General features: G+C 51.8%; 2 protein-coding genes across 9 annotated transcripts in view; one reads left to right on the top strand and one right to left on the bottom strand.

Moving 5' to 3' along the window:
• The window catches only part of SPTAN1 (spectrin alpha, non-erythrocytic 1), a 60,670-nt gene extending 60,096 nt beyond the window's left edge, over window positions 1–574 (top strand). For all 8 annotated transcript variants that reach the window (XM_067743086.1, XM_067743085.1, XM_067743082.1 and 5 more), the window contains one exon: window positions 106–574. In XM_067743086.1, the coding sequence (XP_067599187.1) occupies window positions 106–231 (126 nt within the window). In that variant the 3' untranslated portion in view covers window positions 232–574. The remainder of the gene's footprint in view (window positions 1–105) is intronic.
• DYNC2I2 (dynein 2 intermediate chain 2) lies at window positions 572–20,771 on the bottom strand. Its single transcript, XM_067745455.1, has 9 exons — window positions 20,475–20,771; window positions 9,619–9,867; window positions 3,959–4,068; window positions 3,307–3,464; window positions 2,619–2,728; window positions 2,041–2,208; window positions 1,611–1,843; window positions 1,121–1,278; window positions 572–905 (listed from the first exon to the last, which is right to left on the bottom strand). The coding sequence occupies exons 1-9, from the start codon at window positions 20,769–20,771 to the stop codon at window positions 667–669; spliced, it is 1,722 nt and encodes a 573-aa protein (XP_067601556.1). The 3' UTR covers window positions 572–666.
• Window positions 20,772–21,362: the final 591 nt, after the last annotated feature.

Raw genomic sequence — 21,362 nt, 5'->3', positions numbered from 1 at the left:
GTCCTGAAGCTTGGGCATTAACGTTCTTGAAGTCGGCCTCGTCCCCCGGCCTCAGTGGGCATGGCTGGTGGGGGCTTGGCTGACAGGTGCCACCTTGCCCTCCAGAACCTGACTCGGGAACAAGCCGACTACTGCGTCTCCCACATGAAGCCCTACGTGGACAGCAAGGGCCGCGAACTCCCCACTGCTTTTGACTACGTTGAATTTACCCGCTCGCTCTTCGTGAATTGATCCTCTGCTCCTAGGTTAGCCTGGCCCACACCGCTTGCCCTGCCATCGCCTTGCTGCATGTCAACTCATGTCTGTGCTCTTAAGAAAAATCCTCCAGACAGTGCTGCTTTCCATTGTAACCTTAACCTGCTTAGCTTGGGGTGAGACTTAGTAGAAAATGGTGCTTCAGTGAACTGCTCCTGGTCCAGTCGCCGGTGCCATGTTGCTGTGGGGACCCCTTCCTGTCGTGAAGCCAGCTGCCCCATTCCGACTGCAGAAATATCTAAGCAGCTGGCTAGTTCTTTTGTTCTCCCTCCCAGTTTTCTGTTTCCATGTAAAAGACAAATAAATGACTCCCCCCAAAGCTTGTTGTGTCTTCATTCAGCTTCCATCAGAAACGTACAGCACAGATGTAGCCTCACCCCACCTGCCTCTGTACTTGGGACTCCCCCCACCTCAGGTGGCCACCTCTGCTGCCAGTTGGTCCAAGTCCTCTGTTTCCCGGGGTCCTTGTTCAGTGAACTCGCTGCTTAGCTGCCACACCTTTACCACGCCCTTGGCATCGCCAGCAGCCAGGAGCTGAGTCTGCTGACAATTGAATTCAAGACAGTAGACTGGGCTTTCATCCTGGGTTTGCTTGATCGAAACTGTGGGTTTCTGGGAGCTTTTCTGGAGATCAAACAGCTGCACATCACCTTCAAGGGGAGATTCATGGGGTAAGAGAGGCCCAGAGCAGCAGCCTCTTCACAGTTTCCTGTGCACAAGATCAGGCTGTTACTCAGTTCAGCTCTCCACCCCACACAATGAAAGTCATCCTCACCCCACGTAGAGTCTCCCCAACCCAGAATTCCAGGTACACGCTGGGCTTATGCCAGCTTCAACGCATCCAAGCCTCGTGTCCATTTCCTACCTTCTCCAGAAGCAGCCGCAAACACCAAAGGGCGCACTGGGGACCAGCGCACAGCGAACAAGTACTTGTGGGACAGTTGCAGGGAGGTCAGGGGCTGGGCCTGCAGCATGGAGTACAGGTGGACGTGGCCGTCGGTCCCAGCGCTCAGGAAGAGATTCCTAGACAGGATGCAGGGCAGACAGCCAGGCAGGGGATGAGCGCTGGGGATTCAGGTGTGGCTGGGGGCTTCCTGCCGGACTCCTCATGGGCTGTCAGGCTCATGAGAGGCCTCCCTAGGCCCCCAAACCTGGGGTCCTCCTCGAAAGTAAGGGGCCGATTACCTGGCGCCAACCCCAGGAGCTCCGGATACTGGGGCTCAAATGGGGAAGACCTAGGCCCAGGGCAGACCGCAGGTCCTTTAAGCAGTGCTATGTGTGGCCTGGCGGGACTCCCTCACCCTCCCTGTGCCAGAGGCCCTGTGGCTGACGGAGGAGGCTCCGGCCCTCCCTACCTGTGGAAAGGGGAGCAGCTCACAGAGTAAACAGGGCCACCGTGGGGAGAGAAGGTGAACTGTGCCGGGGCCCGCAGTGGCACAGAGCTGGGCATCCGCGTGAGGGCGGGCTCCTCCGCTGCCAGGGAGCACTTGAGCGGGAAGCCGCCTTCCGTGCCCAGCACGAAAAGGCTTGGGTCAAAGCTGGAGAAAGCCACTGCTGTGGCACCCACCTCGGTCTCCCCCCGGGGAGGCTGTGGAGAAAAGAACAGCAGGGCAGAGCAGAGGGAATCCGCTCACGGTGTCCCCAAGGAGCCCAGGCACGTGCGTGGACGCTGTGGCCCTCAGTGGCTCCCGCCTGCCTGCCCCCAGGCTCACTGGCTCAGGGGTCCCACAGCCTGGGGCTGCCTCGGGGGCCCATTTCCAGGGCAGCAGCCTCACCCCTTCGTACCTTCTTCAGCTTGGTGCTCCTGGGGAGCTGCTGCACGGCCAGGGCAAAGCCCGCGCTGAGCTGCAGCCGGCCAGCCCCGACCGCCAGCCAGAGCAGCACCTTCCCATCAGTGGCCACGCTCAGCACCTGGAAGCGGTGGCCATGCTGGGGCCCCGGGAGCCAAACCACCTGGACAACAGTGTGCGAGGCCAAGCTGAGAAGGGACGCCTGCTCCATCTCCCAGCAAGACCAGGTGTCCCTCCCCTCCCCCCTCCCCTTCTCTTCCAGGGAGACTTATGTGGGGAGGCCTGGGAGCCGCCTCACCCACCAGAGGGTTCCACGGTCCCCCCAGTCCCAGCAGAAAAGCAGGACAGTGGGGACTGTGGCTCTGATAGAAGGGGTGGGTGTGACTCATGGCCTGGGAGCTCTGAGAATGCCAGAGGCAGCTGTTCACTGCCAGCTCCCTGGTGACCTTCTTCCTTGGCTGTGGCGAGCAGGCGCCCCCTCTCCTGCCCCGCGTCGTGGAGCAGGCCCGCAACATCAAGGCGCAGCCCGGGAGGACGTGCTTCCCCACCCGCCGAGCATGCCACTGCTCTGACCTGGTACACGGGGTCCGTGTGCGCGTCGTCCGTCAGGCCCGTGCGCCAGAGGAGTGGGTCCTCCGGATGGCTCACGTCCCACACCAGCACCTCGCCATTGTACAGCCCCCCTGCGGGACCAAGAGGGCCTGGGCAGGAGCCGACCCACGCAGCAGCCCAGCTTCCTGAACAAGCCCCCACCCTTCCCACCCACTCAGCCAGGACGTGGGGCCACTTTCTCGAAAGCAGTCCTGAGGAAGAAACGTCCTGGTCCCGGGGCCTCACACTCCAGCCTGCTGTACCCCTCCCCAGGAAGCTTCTCCCACTGCCAGGCTACCATCCCCCACCCAGCACCCTCCATTCCCTCCAGCTTCACCTGCCCCCTTTCCCCAACGTGCACAGCTCATCACCTCTGTCAACTCCCCAAGGGTGCCTGCTTCGTCCTGCCTCTTGTCCCGACCAGGCCACACCTCTGCACGGCCCACACCCCCTCAAGACTCAGCTAAGGACCTGCCACCTCCTCCAAGCTCTGCACCCAGCACGGGCACCCCCAGTATCCTCACCTGAGCCCAGGGGTCAGGGCCACCTGTGGTCTCTGCTTCCCCCACAGACCTGCCCTGGCCGTGACCAGGGGCTGAGGGCCCAAGGGAGGGCTTTGGCCACCCTCTGCAGGGTGGGAAGCAGAGGCAACTTAGGCTGGTCGTCTCACCTGCAACGTGGGATGGCTGCGTGGGGTGGAAGGCCAGGCACATGACGGCGCTGGGCACCTCCACCACCGCCGACGGCTGCTGCGGGTTCAGGCCTCGCCGGTCCAGATTCCAGGCGCACACAAAGGACTTCAGCGTGCTCCAGTCCCCGTCATCCAGCCTGCACAGACGTGCCTGAGCTAGCTCTGCCCCTCGGCCTGGGCTTCATCCCAACCCACCCTGCCCCCACTGTGCTCCTATCACCTGACACACCTTCACCCCCTACTCCCCCAAACAGGTGAGCCTCTATAGCCCCATCACACACAGACACTGTGCTCGGTATCAAAGCGGCAGAGGCTCCTCTGAGGCACCCCGAGGGCATGAGTTTCTCTGGAAAAGGGTCTCCAGCTGGGCGAACCTGGGCATATCAGGAGACAGCTCTCGGAGCAGGTGAGGCAGGCCTGGGGCCCACTGCCCAGTGCTGGCAGGTGGGCACTGGGAGTCCCTTCCCTGCTCTTTTCCTGCCAACCTGATGCCCAGGCAGCCTTGAGAAGGAAGACTCCCAGAAAGGCCAAGCTCTGGGCCAACCCCTTACTGCACAGACGGGGAGACAGAGGCTCAGACGAGGGTCTGAGGGCCTTCTATTGCCCCACACCCAGCCCTGCTGCCACTCACCGGCCATAGGCACAGGCCACCACAGAGCCAGTGGTGTTCCAGGAGACACCAGTCACATGCAGACCCTGTCCTTGGGCTGGGGGGTAGCCCAGGGTGTGGAGGCAGGTCACCTGCAAGAGACAAACCACCCCCAACCCTGAGCCCCAAAGCCGCCCAGCAGTGTAACAAAAAGCACACACAGCCTTGGGCCTCCCAATCCCTATAAGTGATTCAAAGCCACCGTCCAGCCCTAGGGGAAAGTGTGGAGCCTTCATCCCAACAGCTCCCCTAACAGGATGCTTCCAGAAACCCAGAAGGAAGGGCCTTGGGAACTGAGACAGACTCCAGGCTCCAGATCAGAGCTGGACCCTGTACTCACATCTGTTTCAAAAGCTTTGGCTTCTGAAGCTGGACGGTGGTGATGGTTGCACGACAATGTGAATATACTCAATGGCACAGGATTGTACAGTTAAAAATGGTTCAAACGGTAAATTTTATGTTATGTGTATTTAAACACACACACACATTTTTTTAAACTCTGGCACCTTGTTTCTCAGCCCACAGGTGGCCAGCAGCAGCTAACGAGAAGGCCGGCGATGCCGGCCACGGCGAGCGATTTTGCACCACAGACACACTTTCCAGGGAGTATCTGCACCATAGACCAAAACTCCTGTGAATACTTTCACACTTCTTGACCTCATGACCCCATATAAAGAAACCATCCAATGGAAAGAATCCAAAATCTGTAAGAAGCTGCACTGTGCACTGCTAGTGAGAATGCAGAACAGTGCAGCCGCTGAGGAGTCCAGCAACTCCTCAGATGTTAGTTACCATATGGACCGGCAATTCCACTCCTAAGTATATACACAAGAGAACTGGAAACACACGCTTGTACACAGATGCTCACAGCATGATCCGTAATAGCGGAGTGTGGTATATCCCTACACGCTTGTACACAACTGCTCACAGCTCGATGCGTAATAGCAGAGTGTGGTATATCCCTACAACAGAGTGTGATCCAGCCATAAAAGGAATGATGCAGTGATAGACGCTACAACACAAGGACCCTTGATAACACTCTGCTAAGCAGAAGCAGCCAATCACAAAGACCACTTGTTATATGATTCCATTTATATGAAATGTCCAGAAGAGACAAATCTACAGAGACAGAAAGTGGAGCAGTTGCCAGGAGGTGTGGGGGAAATGGGGAGTGACTGCTAATGGATATGGAGTTTCTGTTTTGGGGAGGTGATGAAAATGTTCTAAAACTGACTGTGGCAATGGTTACATACCTCTGGAAATATACTAAAACTCACTGAACTGTACACTTCAAATGGAGAATGATATGGGATGTAAATTATATCTCAATAAATCTGTTATTTTAAAACAAAGCCATACAGTGGGGCCAGGAAGTAGACGGGGCATGAGAAAACCTTTGGGGATTTGGGATTCCTTTTTTTTTTTTGACATTCCATTTCTTGATCTCAGTCCTGGTTCTACAAATGTTTTCACTATGTGAAAAGTATGGACTTGAACACTTGTAATTTGTGTATGTGTTTACGCATGTTTTATAAATTTAATAAAAGTTTATATTAAAAATAAACTATATACATAATGTATCATAACACCATTTATAATTGCAATGATCAGTACAATTTAAAATCCAAAGATGAGAATGCAGAGGGATGGAAAGATGGGCCATCCTCGGGACTTCCCTGGTGGCGCAGTAGTTAAGAATCCGCCTGCCAATGCAGGGGACATGGGTTCAATCCCTGGTCCAGGAGGATCCCACATGCCACGAAGCAAATAAGCCCATGCACCACAACTACTGAGCCTGCGCTCCAGAGCCTGCGAGCCACAACTACTGAAGCCCGTGTACCACAACTACTGAGCCCACACGCCACAACTACTGAAGTCCCTGCACTCTAGGGCCCGCATGCCACAACTACTGAGCCCGAGTGCCGCAGCTACTAAAGCTCGCACGCCTAGAGCCCGTTTTCCACAACAAGAGAAGCCACCGCAATGAGAAGCCCGCGCACTGCAACGAAGAGTAGCCCCCACTCGCCGCAACTAGAGAAAACCCGCGGGCAGCAACGAAGACCCGACGCAGCCAAAAATAAATAAAAATTAAAAAAAAAAAAAAAAGATAGATGGGCTGTTCTATACCTTCACTGAGGGGTATGTGTTTGCCAAGATTCAACACAGCACACAGGATGAGTTTACCTGTATGGAAAATATACCCCAGCAAACCTGACTCCAGAAAAAAAAGTTTATGGTGAAACATCATGTAGCAGTTAAAAAGGAAACAAGTCTATAATGGAAAAGAATCTGAAAAAGAATATATATATAACTGAATCACTTTGCTGTACACCTGAAGCTAACACAACATTGTAAATTAACTATACTTCAATTTAAAAAATGGTAATAGGGAATTCCCTGGAGGTCCAGTGCTTAGGACTCCACGTTTCCACTGCTGGGGGCCGGGATTCGATCCCTGGTCAGGGAACTAAGATCACGCAAGCCTCCCAGCAAGGCCAAAAATAAATAAATAAATAAAATAAAAAATGGTAATAAAAAATAAATAAATAGGGGTTTCCCTGGTGGTCCAGTGGCTAAGACCCCACACTCCCAATGCAGGGGGCCCAGGTTCGATCCCTGGTCAGGGAACTAGATCCCACGTGCCTCAACTAAGAGTTCACATGCCACAACTAAAGATCCTGCACATGGCAACGAAGATCCCGCGTGCCACAACTAAAAGCCGGTGCAGCCAAATAAATAAATATTAAAAATAAATAAATGGATAGAGAAATAGAGAGATAGAGAGATACACAGATGGATGACATCTGTAGCAACGTGACAACACATAACGGGCTTTGCTTCTGAAGAGAGAAGACCCCAAGATTGGTCACAGTGCCTCACAGCAGTCAGCCACACCCACATGGAAACAAGAGGCAGGACACGACACAGCAAAGAGGTCAAAGGTTTCAGGGGGTGCCCTGGGTCACCTCTTCCTCATCTCTAATTCTGAAGTGTTCAGCCATGTTGTCACTGATTTTAGAATTGTGAAGTTACAGTCCTTCATTAAGAGTGGCATCTCAGGGCTTCCCTGGTGGCACAGTGGTTGAGAATCCACATGCCAATGCAGGGGACACGGGTTCGAGCCCTGGTCTGGGAAGATCCCACATGCCACGGAGAAACTGGGCCCGTGGGCCACAACTACTGAGCCTGCGCGTCTGGAGCCTGTGCTCCGCAACAAGAGAGGCTGCGACAGTGAGAGGCCTGTGCACCGTGATGAAGAGTGGCCCCCGCTTGCCACAACTAGAGGAAGCCCACGCACAGAAACAAAGACCCAACACAGCCAAAAATAAATAAATAAATAAAAATTAAAAAAAAAAAAAAAAAGAGTGGCATCTCAGGGCTTCGCTGGTGGCACAGTGGTTAAGAATCCGCCTGCCAATGCAGAGGACATGGGTTCAAGCCCTGGCCTGGGAAGATCCCACATGGCTGGGGAGCAACTAAGCCCGTGCGCCACAACTACTGAGCCTGAGCTCTAGAGCCCACGAGCGACAACTACTGAAGCCCACGCACCTAGAGCCCGTGCTCCACAACAAGAGAAGCCACTGCAATGAGAAGCCCACGCACCACAACGAAGAGTAGCCCCCGTTCACCGCAACTAGAGAAAGCCCGCACGCAGCAACAGAGACCCAACGCAGCCAAAAATGATAAATAAATAAAAGAAAAGAAAAAAAGAGTGGCATCTCAGGCTTTCCGGGGCTACTAGAGCCAAGGATGGCAGTGAAATGTCAAGGCCAACACCTAGACAGCTGGAGTAGAGACAGAACAACCAGACATGTGAGCCAAAATAGTAATTCCACCAGGAAGAACTAATCAAAATACTGATGCAAAAGAAAAACAAAGTGAGAGAGAGATTCACTTCAGTTCTATCATATAACAGCAAAATCTGAAAGCACTACTCCTCTGCCCAACATTCAGAAAGGCAAGAAACTTCAGGGCCATGAGGGGACCGCACGCCACATGGCCACCCAGAGGGTGCTGCCCAACCCCCTGCCCATTCACGTGTTTCCGGAGGACACGTGTCTAGAAGTGAAGCTGCTGCTGGGATGTCCAACAACAGGGGACTCAAGAAAGGCTGGTGTGTCTGTGCAGTGGGATGTGATGCAGGTTATAGAGGGACTGGGGCCCCTCTACAGGAACTGACGTGGAAAGCTCTGGTGAGTGAGAAAGGTCACAAAATGTACAGTGCTTTCCATTTTTGTTTAAAATGCTCTTAGTGACAACCGTAGTAGCACTAATGCTATGTGTCAGTGTAGCATGGGAAAGGCCTCTGAACCAGGGCTCCCACTCACTGTCTACGTATTACGTGTTCTGTACTTCTGCGATGACTCAACTTATTATAATGAACATGTATTGCTTTTGTAATCAGAAAAGAATAGTTTTTAAAGGGGGAGAAAGTAATACACAGGTGGACCAAACTAACTGCACAGAAGGGTGGAAAAGCCTCAACAATTAAGAACAAAAGCTTAACCTCTCTGAATGCAACTGTAAAAGGGGGCAGGCTGAGCTGAGCTTGTAACGTTCATTACCTCCTTCTTGTGCTCTGCTTAAAAAGATACAATGACTCCACACTTGGGTGTGGACTTGGCAACTATTTTTCAGAGGGATTTTGAGGATTTCTCTCAAATGAACCGACTTTCCCATACCTATCAACGATTTGATGGGAACAGGGCAACTATGTATCTGGAAATAGATAGAAGGAAGATACAAGAGGAGGGGAGGAGAGGAGGGCTTATGACCTCTGAATACAGAATTACCTCCATTTCTAAAGGAAGAAAATATTGTATAAGCAAAGTTTTTACTGCTTGCTCAGCAGCCTGTCCACAGGCAACACCAGGGTGGAGCAAAAGCCACCAAGGGGCCCTCCTTCATTCAGAGGTTACCTGATCTCAAAGCAGAGACTGTGTACCCAACTGGACATCTGAGCTGACAGGGTGACAGCTCTGAGCTGTGCCTCGAGACCAGAAAGACTTGGCAATGCTGAAGTCACTAGAGCATGGCAGTGAGACCAGACAGACCAGGACTCAAACTCCAGCTCAGCCACTTACAGCTGTATGACTGTGGACAAGTCCCTTAGCCCCTCTGACTCTCATCTATAAAATGGAGATCATGGGAATTCCCTGGCAGTCCAGTGGTTAGGATTCTGCCAGGGGCCCGGGTCTGATCCCTGGTCGGGGAACTAAGATCCCACAAACTGTTCGGCGTGGCCAAGAAAAAATAAAAAATAAATCTAAATTGGAGATCAGGATAGCACTACCTCATACAGTTGTCCTGAGGGATAGATGAGTTGGCACAGAGAGTGCCTGGGGAAACACAGCTGAGTGGTTAAGAAAATAAGATCCAGAGTCAGACTGTCCAGGTTCAAATTCTGCCTCTACCGCTTACCAGCGGTGAAATGGAGATAACAAGGGCACCTACTTCAAGGGCAGCAGGGACGGCCCAGTGACTTCTTCTTAACTTAGTACCCGGCAAAAAGTACGAGCTCGGTGAATGCTGTTTTTATTATTGTTGGTGTTACTATTATTTGCATGGCACAAAAGAAGGACTTAAAAATGGGGTAGAGCCTCAACCTGAGACATCCCAGGCCCACACCAGCCCATCCCTACCGTCTGCTGCTGCTCGGACCAGTTCACCTCGAAGCCGTCAAACGCGTGGCTCTGCCAATTCTTGTTCAGCTCTCGGGTAACCATGGCCTCCACTCTCCGGAGAAAGGCCACAAGCCGGGGGCCATCATACTGGGGCACAGACTGCAGGCTGACCGGCTCAGGGGCCTCGGTCTGCACCTCAGCATCTGCATGCTTCCGGGTCTGGGCGGACGCTTCAGCAGTGGCAATGCTGGCCGTCTGGCAACTTTTCTGGAGAAGGAGATCGAAACACAGTCACCAGCCAGATGTACTCCCAGCATCACCCGCCCAGGGCACTCACCCTCCCCCAAGGATAAATAACAATGGACCGCAGTTCATTCTGTCTGTCTCCTTCCTCTAGTAAATAGCCCATCTTTCTTTGTGGCGTGGGTGAAGACAACCCACTGAGAGGGATACCTGACCTCCAGCTAGCCAATCGGAGCACTCGGTCCCTCCCCCAGCCACAGTGATTGGTTTAGGGTGACCCAGTGAGGGCCTGACCCAGGACTTTCGGTGACACTATTTGGAGGGGACATGGGAGGGCCTTTTTTGAAAATATGGACATCAAGAAGAATCAGGTCATCTTAGGGCCAGCAGTGGCTGTCTTAGCCAGCGCTGAAGAACCTCAGACCTGGTCACCAACAGAACACCCCTCTTCTCCCCCAACTTGGCAGCCAGCCCTCTCCAGTAGGGTATCTTCCAAGGTGCCACCGTGATCAAAGGACACATGTGTGTCCGTGATGAGCTAGTTGGGAGAAGACAGACTACTCCCCAGCTGCCACTCCTCTCCACCCTGCCACCTGTCTCCAATTCCTTGTCCCCTGTTTATCTGGGCAGAAGGACAGACATCAGATCAGGGAAGGAGATGCAGCCTCCCTTTCTTGAGGACATGACCAATCTTCACCAAGTGAGGGCCCCTATACCACTGAGATTACTCTCATCTACAACAGGCTCTCCTTATGTGGCCACTTACCAGGCACCTGCACCTACAGGACAGTGACGAGGCCTGGACCCCTGTGCTCTCTGCTCAGACTTGGGCACCAGGCCAGTGTTAGTAAGCCTGAAGGAAGGGGGCTGGCCACACACAGGCACAGCTCTTGTTAGAACGTGGAGAACTCAGCACTTGTCACCATGCTCCTCTTCACGTTCAACTTAATTCTCTCTTTGCTTGTCCATCTCCCATTAAACTCTGAGCTCCTCCAGCATAAGAACTTCCCTGGTGGAGCAGTGGTTAAGAACCCACCTGCCAATGCAGGGGACACGGGTTCAAGTCCTGGTCTGGGAAGATCCCACATGCCACGGAGCAACTAAGCCCATGAGCCACAACTACTGAGCCTGTGCTCCAGAGCCCACGAGCCACAACTACTGAGTCCACGTGCCACAACTACTGAAGCCCACGTGCCTAGAGCCCATGCTCCGCAACAAGAGAAGCCACCACAAAAAAAAGAAAGAAGAAGAGAAGCCACCACAATGAGAAACCCGCACACCACAATGAAGAGTACCCCCAGGCTCCCCTGGTGGCGTAGTGGTTGAGAATCCGCCTGCCAATGCAGGGGACATGGGTTCGAGCCCTGGTCCGGGAAGATCCCACATGCCACAGAGGAACTAAGCCCTTGTGCCACAACTACTGAGCACACCTGGGGCAACTACTTAAGTCCATGTGCCTAGAGCCTGTGCTCCGCAACAAGAGAAGCCACCACAAACAGAAGCCCGCGCACCACAACAAAGAGTAGCCCCCCGCTCACCACAACTAGAGAAAGCCTGCGTGCAGCAACAAGACCCAGCACAGCCAAAAATTAATTAATTTAAAAAAGAAAAAAAAGAAAGAACCCTGTCTATCTTTACATCCCCAGCACTTTGCATGGTATTTGACAGGTAGTACAAGTTCATTCATAATATACACACACACATTTCATTTCTCTATTTAACATCTACTTGCCAGGTGCTGTCAGGCTATTATGGATATAGCAGAAAACAAACGTGCAAGGTTCCTGTGCCCGAGGAGCTTACGTAGGAGTTGGGGCCAGGCAAATAAACACACAAGAAAAACATGATGGAACACAAGGGGCGCTAGATGGATGCAGAGGTGTGGGAGAGAAGGGAACAGCTGGGGACGCAAGTGGGATGGGATGGCGAGGGAGCCGGCATTTGAGCTAAGGTGTGAAGGACAAGTGGAAAGCTGCAGGAAAAAGGGTCCCAGGAAAGGGTTGGGGGGAGAACAGAACAAAACCTTACGAAGAAAAGGCCCCATGCTTAGAGGCTGGACGGCAGGCAGCGTACCTGGGAGCAGAGGGTGAGGAAGGGCAGCCCAAGGGCAAGGTCCAGGCAACAGAAAGTCTGTGAGCCAGGACAAAGGGCTAGGGATTCCTTCGCAGTATAAGCCACAGGACCATGATGAGAACCAGTGGATGGGGTGTCCCTGAACTGAAAGTGAGGGCAAATTCCAGGAGAAGAGAACACAGAAGGCTTTCTGTCAGACCGCCTTTAGACAGATGCCTCTCAGACATCCCCATGGAGGCGTCGAGGATTTCTGAGACTGGTCACAAGGCATGAGGCTCCAGAAAGCATCCAACCACAGATGTGACTTGAAGCCCCAAGACGAGGAGTCCACTGAGGGAGCGTGAACACTGATCAATCAATGGATGGGCACAGGAATCAGAAAGTAAACACGCCAATGGGATTTCCCTGGTGGCACAGTGGTTAAGACTCCGAGCTCCCAATGCAGGGGGCCCAGGTTCGATCCCTGGTCAGGGAACTAGATCCCACATGCATGTCGCAACCAAGAGTTTGCATGCCACAACTAAGGAGCCCACGGACCGCAATTAAGGAGCCAGCATAACCAAATAAATAAATAAATATTTTTTTGAAAAAAAGAAAAAAAGAAAGTAAACATGCCGAGACAAAATGTTAAAAGACTGTGGGTGAATCTCAAACTTCCTGGAAGCCTCAAAGATTGTAACAGTACCAGTTGTTAAGTGCTAATTGAGGCACTGTCCCCATAGCTTTACCTGTATCATCTTTTTTTTTTTTTCTGGCTGTGTTGGGTCTTCCTTGCTGCCCATGGGCTTCCTCTAGTTGTGGCAAGCAGGGGCTACTCTTCATTGTGGTGTGCGGGCTTCTCATTGCAGTGGCTTCTCTTGTTGCGGAGCATGGGTTCTAGGAGCACAGGCTTCAGTAGTTGTGGCATGTGGGCTCAGTAGTTGTGGCTCGTGGGCTCTAGAGCACAGGCTCAGTAGTTGTGGCACAAGGGCTTAGTTGCTCTGCGGCACGTGGGATCTTCCCAGACCAGGGGTCGAACCCGTTTCCCCTGCATTGGCAGGCAGATTCTTAACCACTGTGCCACCAAGGAAGCCCCTACCTGTATCATCTTACTCATGCTCACGTCCACCCTACAAAGTAAATCCTATTTTCTGCATTTCTAAGGTTGGCACTGAGACACAGAGAAGTTAAGTAACTCACCCAAGGTCACACAGCAAAGAGGCAATCACAACAGAGCTTGAATCCAGGCATTCTGACACACGACACTGAATTATCTCTCAGTCAAGGTGTTTTCTCGCAGCCTAAAATCCTGGTCACTAATCACATCAGATGAACTCAAAACAATGTTTCTAAGAGAATGTTACATGAATGTCTTAATGTAAAAATTAATGTTAGGTCACAACCACAAGCAAAAATGTCCAAAGAGACAACAAGTTCTTAACTTTTCAGGTATTGCTATTAGTGTTCCTTTGCTGTTTGCTTATTCAGGCAAATAACAGATGCCAAAACACTAAGGAAAATTTATGGAGGGAAACTTAACTAAAACTTAACTAAAAAACTTAAAACCAATGACACTGCAGCCATAATTTTTTTCTGTTAACTGGTAAGAAGCCACTATTATTCTCTCTTCACTCTGGGACACCTAAGTCAGCTCCCACGGTTCGAGATACACATAACTCACAACCGATCCTGACCCATCTAGGGATGAGGTCCAGAGGCTCCGGGGGAAGGGCTTGCCCACGGCCGCCACATACAGGGTGGTGCCTTCCATGCCAGGCAGCATGTGGCTGTCGCCAGGGCGCGGCTCCCATAATAAGCCCTCTAAGACGTGAGAGGAAGAATTCGCGGTGAGCAGGATCCTTGCTCCCTGGGCAGGTGACCACTGTGGATGCTGGGCCTGTCGCCTGCCTTCTGCACCTCAGAGGCACTGCAGGGGAAAACAGGTGGGACCCAGCCAGACTTCGATCACACTGGGACATGTGGCCAAGAAACAGGAGAACCATTCCCAAACCAAGATCCTCAAACTCTGTGCAGCCTTCAGCGGAGCAGGAAGCCAGTGGGACTCAGGGAGCAGAGTCCAGGTGGCAGTCCTGCCCTCCGGTCCCAAGAGAGCCTACAGACACCCAGAATGTCAGGGCTCCTGCATCTTGCCAACGAAGGAAACCGAGGCCCAGAATGGTGAGGAAATACCTTCTAGAGAATCTGCCCTCCCCACAAGGGCCAGTTTTTCCAAAAACTTCCTACCCATGATGCAGGCTGGGCCCAAACACCAGGCCTGTAGCTACCGACTGGACGAGAAGCAGACTAACCAGGCCAGGCCAATTGGGTTCTCTCAGGGAAATTCACACCTGAGACAAAGACTCAACAAGATAAACGGCACATGCCGAGAACTGAAACACAGTGCCAACAATCAGCCAGCGCCACAGTGCAGACAGGAGACGTGCAGAGATAGGCCTCACGGGGGGTGTGGCAACAGGAGAGCTGAGAGGTGGAGGGAGGGTCCCAAAGCCGCCTAGCTTCTGATTCCTGCCCCTTCCTCAGGACCAGCTGCATCTCCACGCCAAGCCCAGGAGACACCTCCGCATCCTAAAGAAAAGCGTCCGACAGGAGCTGGTTGGCTGGTTTCTGTTACTTGCTGCCAGAGCCCTAGCCCATACCCAGGAGGGCTCTGTCTCCCAGACCACCACCCCACAAAGCCCCACTTCGGAAATAAGATGCCGCTGCTGGCCTCAAGGACTGGTCGATCAATTTCAGGAACACTTCCCATGACTGAGGAAACGGCCCTCATGGACCAGGCGACCAGTCACTCTCCAGCAACAGGTGGCAACAGTGGCCCAGAGGGGTGTTCTGTGAGAGAACAGGACTCTTCCCCACCTTTAGCCCCAAAGGTTAAAGGAATCCCATGTCGACAGTGCCTATGCATGATTCATTCATTCAGAAACTGTCCAGCCAGGGGATTCCCTGGTGGCGCAGTGGTTGAGAGTCCGCCTGCCGATGCAGGGGACACGGGTTTGTGCCCCAGTCTGGGAAGATCCCACATACTGCGGAGCGGCTGGGCCCATGAGCCACGGCCGCTGAGCCTGCGCGTCCGGAGCCTGTGCTCCGCAACAGGAGAGGCCACAACAGTGAGAGACCCGCGTACCGCAAAACAAACAAACAAACAAACAAACAAAAAGAATCCTCCTGCCAATGCAGGGGACAGGGGTTCGAGCCCTGGTCCAGGAAGATCCCACATGCCGCGGAGCAACTAAGCCCATGCGCCACAACTACTGAGCCTGCGCTCTAGAGCCCACGAGCCACTACTGAGCCCGCGTGCCACACCTACTGAAGCCCATGCGCCTAGAGCCCATGTTCCACAACAAGAGAAGCCACCGCAATGAGAAGCCCGCGCACCACAAGGAAGAGTAGCCCCCGCTCCCCGCCAACTCAAGAAAGCCCATGTGCAGCAACAAAGACCCAACACAGCCAAAAATTTAAAAATAAATAAATAAATAATTTTTTTAAAAAAAGAAACCCATTCACACAGTGTCAACATGCAGTGGTCGTAAGTAGAACACAGTCACTTTCTTATTAAAAATATACCTTCTAGATCTCCTTGACTACTGATTATAAAACATACCAATTGGGACTTCCCTGGTGGCGCAGTGGTTAAGAATCCCCCTGCCAATGCAGGAGACATGGGTTTAAGCCCTGGTCCGGGAAGATCCCACATGCTGCACAGCAACTAAGCCCATGCACCACAACTACTGAGCCTGCGCTCTAGAGCCCTCAAGCCACAACTACTGAAGCCCGCGTGCCTAGAGCCCGTGCTCTGCAACGAGAAGCCACCGCAATGAGAAGCCCGCACACCCAACTAGAGAAAACTCGTGTGCAGCAACGAAGACCCAACGCAGCCAAAAATAAAAAATATATATAAATAAATTTAATAAATAAATAAAACATACCAATTATTTAGTAATAGCTCTTCAGGAGGAAACTATATTAAATATACACATCAGTTGTGAGACACACCCCTTTGTAATATCTGTTAAAATGGGGGTTGGGAGGATGACGAAATACAGAAACACACAGAGAATAGGCAGAGGTCTGGGACGCCATGCAGCTGAAGGCTGAGCCCCCTCACTCCCCTCGGCAGTAACCACTACCAGCAAATACGGAGCACACAGCCCATCATTTCACCCCCAAAACCCACCTGAGCCGCACACCTGACTCCAGAGTAGAAGAGGACCTCAGAGACCACTCTAGACTAGCGTCATCAATGAGCAGGGCCCCGGAATCACCGGGAGGCTCCTAATAGACAAACTGCTACTTCCTCCCTGTACAGTTTCTGGTTCAGTAGGTCTAGGATAGGGTCCCAGAATTTGCTCTGCTAACATGCCCCCAGCGGATGCCATGGGGAGGGCACTCAGACCCCAGATGTGGGCCTAGCCCCTCAGCTATATACTTCCCATGGCCACACCCCAGGCCCCAGAGCCCTCATCTCTGCCCTCGAGGTGCAGACAGTGCTCGTATTGCCCCCCTTCCCCTTCTCTGGGGACCCAGGTTTCACCTGGGTAGGATGGGGTGAGACAGGGCTCCTCCCCAGGGGCTGAGAAATGTTGCCAATGTGAACATGGCTCGGCACTGTCACTGCCACATCCATTCAGGCTCACTGCTGCCCTCCCTCCCTCCCTCCCTCCCTCCCTCCCTCCCAGAATTTCCCTTCCCCTCAGGTCTCTTCCCAGCCCTCCCTTCCATGTCCTTTCTGAGTCTTATATACACACCTGATGATACTCAGGTGTGATGGGAGCCGAGATGACTCCTGACCTAATTCAGCGGCTCTTTATCAGCATACCAACAAAATTTGACCCTGGTGTGAAATACATTTTGATGTTAACTAGCAGAAGCTGTATGATGGGACTATCTTGGATATAAAGTTGATGGGAATTCCCTGGCAATCCAGTGGTTAGGACTTGGCACTTTCACTGCTGGGGCCGGGGTTCAATCCCTGGTCAGGAAACTTAAGATCCTGCAAGCCTCACAGCACAGCCAAAAAAAAAAAAACAAACAAAACCAAGTTGAGCTGAGTAGATTTTGTGATGCAACATAGAGAGTTACACTGTCTCTTGTCTCGCTGGTGTGAGACCTCCAAGAGTGTGCGGGTAACTGAACCCAGAACCAACATCAAGGTACTTCAAGGTATGACCTCCCGTTCTTTTTGTTGTTGGTTTTTGGGGGATTTTTTAAAAAATATTTATTTATTTTTGGCCGCATCGGGTCTTAGTTGCAGCGTGGGCTCTTCGTCGTGGCTCATGGGCTTCTTTCTAGCTGTGGCGCGTGGGCTCCACAACAGTGAGAGGCCCGCGTACCGCAAAAAAAAAAACAAAAAAACCAGCCAAGCCAAAGCAGGAGGGGAGAAATGCATCAGAATCATGCCCATGGATGACAGGACACAAGAAAAGTATTCAATTCAGTATTTCCTGGGGGCCTCTGGGACATACAAAAGTACACAAGACCCACACCCTGCCCTCTGGGAGCTCAGAGTCCAAAGGAGACAGACCAGAATGCCCAAAATGCAACTGCTGATAAAAAAGTTCTAGAACTAGATGGTAGTGATGGTTGCCCATTGTGAATGTACTTAATATCACTGAATTTACACTTTAATATGGTAAATTTTATAAGTATCTCACCACAAAAAATGGAAAAATGCACCCTACATTCTGATAGGGTCAGAATGGGCTTCAGAAAGGTAACTCTGCTGCAGAGTAGGGTGGATTAAATTAGTGGTTCTGAAGTTTTGCCACACGTTGAATGACCCGGGGAGCTTTTATAAAACCAGATTCCTAGGTCACACCATACCGATTAAACCAGAATCACTGGAGGTAAGGACCAGACATTCATATTTTTCAAGACTCTCCAGGGCATTCCAGGGTCAGCCAAGTTTGAGAAAGCAGATGAGTAAGGTTAAGGCAATCAGGAGCCCTTCATCTCACACAGCTGCTTGACTGAGCACTGACACTCGTGATCCCCCCCCCCACCTGAACAGAGCTGGGATCTCAAACTGTTTTCTTAGGAGCATCTCATTTAATCCCACAGAAGTATTCTACCAAGACCTATTTTGCAGAAGAGATCACATGACTGGCCCAAGACCAAGCCCCCAAAGAGTCTGCACTCAAACCCACAGACTGGTCCCAAAGTCCAGGACCCTGTCCCTCTGTGAACCAATCGAAACAGGACAAGAAAAGTCAAATCAGGCCAAAGAGCATTAATACTTAAAAAAAAAAAATTCATCACTGGGACGTAAAAGTACATTCCAATATTGCACCACTACGTGGGCCAAGCAAAGAACAATTTTCGGCTTTTCCAAAGTAACTTACAAAAAAAAATTAAGAAGCTGCATACAAATTTAGCTAAAACACTCATCACGGGGTTTGTCGATAAGAGAAAAATTGGAAACAGTCCTTCAAAAGGGACTGATTAAATAAAATGAAGTTATAAAAAAAAATTTAAACACAAAGGATGTTCAGGATGTACTGAGTGAAAAAAGTGGGTCTACAAAATATTATGTACAGTGTGATTCCATTTTTGTAAAAAAAAATGGGAGAAAACAGACAAAACAAAAAAGGAGCAGGTATAAACCAAATGCCTGGGCAATGAGACTGTGGGGTGGTTTTTATTTCCAGTTTTTGCTTATCCAGATTTTTTTCTAAATTTTGGACACAGAAACTTCTATAAAGAGAAACAAGTTAATCTGGAAAAAGCAATTTACCACTTTCCTCTGACCCCTGCAACAGTCTTACAACTTAATAAAGAATCTCCTTAATAAGACAGGAAAGACTGATTCAACTGAAACACCTGAGATGAAAGCCTTTACACCTCAAGTATTAGAATCAGTTCTTAGAGCCCTACGGGTTAAAACTATAGCTACAAGAAAATCAACAAGCCTCGATCTCATTCTTTAAAAAAAAAAAAGTAAAAAGTTAGACTGAGTCGATGGTTCCCAACCTGGAATCTTTTAAAATCTGTATCTTGGACTTCCCCAGTGGCCCAGTGGTTAAGAATCCGCCTGCCAATGCAGGGAACACAGGTTTAATCCCTGGTTCGGGAAGGTCCCACATGCCGCGGAGCAACTAAGCCCGTGCGCCACAACTAGTGAGCCTGAGCTCTAGAGCCTGCGTGCTGCAAGTACCGAAGCCCGCGCACCTAGAGCCCGTGCTCTGCAACAAGAGAAGCCCCTGCAGTGAGAAGCCTGCGCACCAGCAACAAACAGTAGCCCTGGCTTGCCGCAACTAGAGAAAGCCCGCGTGCAGCAACGAAGACACAACGCAGCCAAAAAAAAAAAATTAAATTAAATCTGAATCTTCAGCAAACAAGAACTATTTCAAGTAGTTTTTCAAAGCCAGTGAATGTGAATTACACATTTACCTTCAGTAAAGATGGATAGATATAACTAAACTATCCGCTGCCTTTGCTTTTAACTAGAACCATGTCTATCCAGCATGGCGAAGTGTGAAGTGCTTTGAAGCCAGATGAAATCTGGCTTGAGACCTGCAGACTGCTGGCCAGAGGCAAGAAACCTGTCCTCAAGAGTACGACATCATAGAAACCTCATTGGTATTGGTGTTGGTGAGGACATGGTCTCTGCAGGTTCTAACACCTGTGTGGCAAGCTAAGCCTGAGTTTCCTCTGCTGGGAAATATGCAGCCCCCTTGCAATGCTCATTTTCACCGAGGAGAAGCCAACATCCTTACAATGATGAGCAAGCCCTATACTTGACCTGCCTCTCCTTACCCTCTCTGACCTCACCTGGAACTATTCTCCCCTTCTCTTTCCCCTCCAGCCCCACCTGCCTCCTCACACACACCAGATTGGCTCCAACCCCAGGACATTTGCACTTGAAGTTTGCTCTCCCTGGGCTGTTCTACCTCAGGTATCCACTTGGTGAATTCTCTCACTCCAAGTCCTTGCTCAAACATCACTCTCTCCATGAGGCCCGCCCTGCAGCCCACCTCTCACTCCCCGACGCAGACTTTCTAATCCCTCGCCCTTTTTCTTTTGTCCATGTCCACTGCTCACCTCTAACACACAGTATACTTATTACATAGTTTATTTCCTGTCCGATGCAGACAAGCTCCGGGAGGGAGCTCACCCGCTGGTGACGGAGGAATCGCCACCGACGCAGCAGGGGCTCCAAGTCTCCACATAGATCCCTCAGAAGCCCTGGGCCCCTGCAGCCCTGCCCTCATCTCAGACCACCTCGTCTGTGTGCTTTGGATTAAACTACGTACTAGAAAACGGGTGTGTCTCGACCTGAAAATGCAGTTTGGTCGTGTTTTTTAAGTGAAAGTTAGTTTGAAATGCCTAAAAACCGCAGTTCACACGAAATCCTTCAAAACGTGGGGTTTTTAGAGGTTTTAAAGAAAAACTCTTTGTTGCTATTCAAAGACTGGGGAAATTGAGACGAGGGTATCCCAAAGGGTTAGTTTCTGCGAGTTAAAATATAAAAATAAAACGGTGGGACCTCAGAACCTGGGCCGGCAGCCGCGCGAGGCCCCTCGCCCTCCCGCCCACGTCGCCCCGAGCCAAACCCGCGCCCTCACCGTCTCCCCGCGGATGCCCTGGACGCCCCTCCACTGCGAGGGCACGGACGCCACGCCCAGGCTCTCGTCCTGCAGCGGACCGGGCCGCTCGGGCCGCTCGGTGCTCGCAGCCCCGCCTGAAGCCAGCGCCTCAGCACCCGCGCTTCCCGCGCGGCAGAGCTGCCCCGGCTGCGCGCGGGTTACCGTGGAGACGGATCCGCCCCGCCCCCCCAACCCCGGCGCCGGCGCAGTCCGACGCAACCTTCGCCCCCGCTCCTCCAGAGCGGAAGGCTGGGAAGGTGAGGCTATCGGCGCCATTTTTGAATTTGTCAGCGCGCCTCCTCCTCCTCCTTCTCCACCTCCTTCTCCTCCTCCCCCCGCACCCCAAGATCCAAGAAGAAGAGATAAATTATTCTTTTCCGACCGTGCGACAAGCAATACCAGTTCTGGATTCTCCAAACGCAGAAGGAGCCCGCTTGGGGCATGCGCGTCTACTCTGGGTGGGGAGACAAGTGCGGAAGCGACGCGCTCGTGCCAAGTTCAAAGATGGCGCTAAGCGGCCGGGCGCAGAGGCGAGGGCGGGGGGCTGTGGTCGCGGCGGGCTGGAGTTGTGGGGCCTCGGGGTGCAGAGCTGGCGCAGCTGCCGAGTGCTCCAGCAGAGCTCCAATTGGCGACCACCTTGAAGCCAAGTGCTAGCCGTCTGATCCTCAGTTTCTGCCACAACAGAATGGCGATTTTAAACAACCATATGCGGATCCAGTGTGGTTGAGTAGTTGGAAGGCCCAAATGAGGTCGAATGTGGAAAAATGCTTGTTAAACCGAAGTTAAAGGCCTGCACAACTACCAATTACTGAGTATCTACCGTGTGTCAGGTAGAACCCAGAGCTTTCTGTATGTTGATCTTAATAA

This window comes from Pseudorca crassidens, chromosome 7 (assembly GCF_039906515.1).
Source record: "Pseudorca crassidens isolate mPseCra1 chromosome 7, mPseCra1.hap1, whole genome shotgun sequence".
Taxonomy (NCBI): domain Eukaryota; kingdom Metazoa; phylum Chordata; class Mammalia; order Artiodactyla; family Delphinidae; genus Pseudorca; species Pseudorca crassidens.
Note: the sequence above shows the minus strand (reverse complement) of the source record. Positions and strands in the feature narration are given on the sequence as shown.

Excerpts from the sequence above, each read along its gene's own strand:
- DYNC2I2 (XM_067745455.1), bottom strand. The coding sequence starts at position 20,771 with ATGGCGCCGATAGCCTCACCTTCCCAGCCTTCCGCTCTGGAGGAGCGG. Across the intron at positions 4,069-9,618 it reads GGTCCGAGCAGCAGCAGACG|GTGACCTGCCTCCACACCCT; the intron begins GTAGGGATGGGC and ends TGTCTCTTGCAG. Across the intron at positions 1,279-1,610 it reads AGCTGCTCCCCTTTCCACAG|GAATCTCTTCCTGAGCGCTG; the intron begins GTAGGGAGGGCC and ends CATCCTGTCTAG.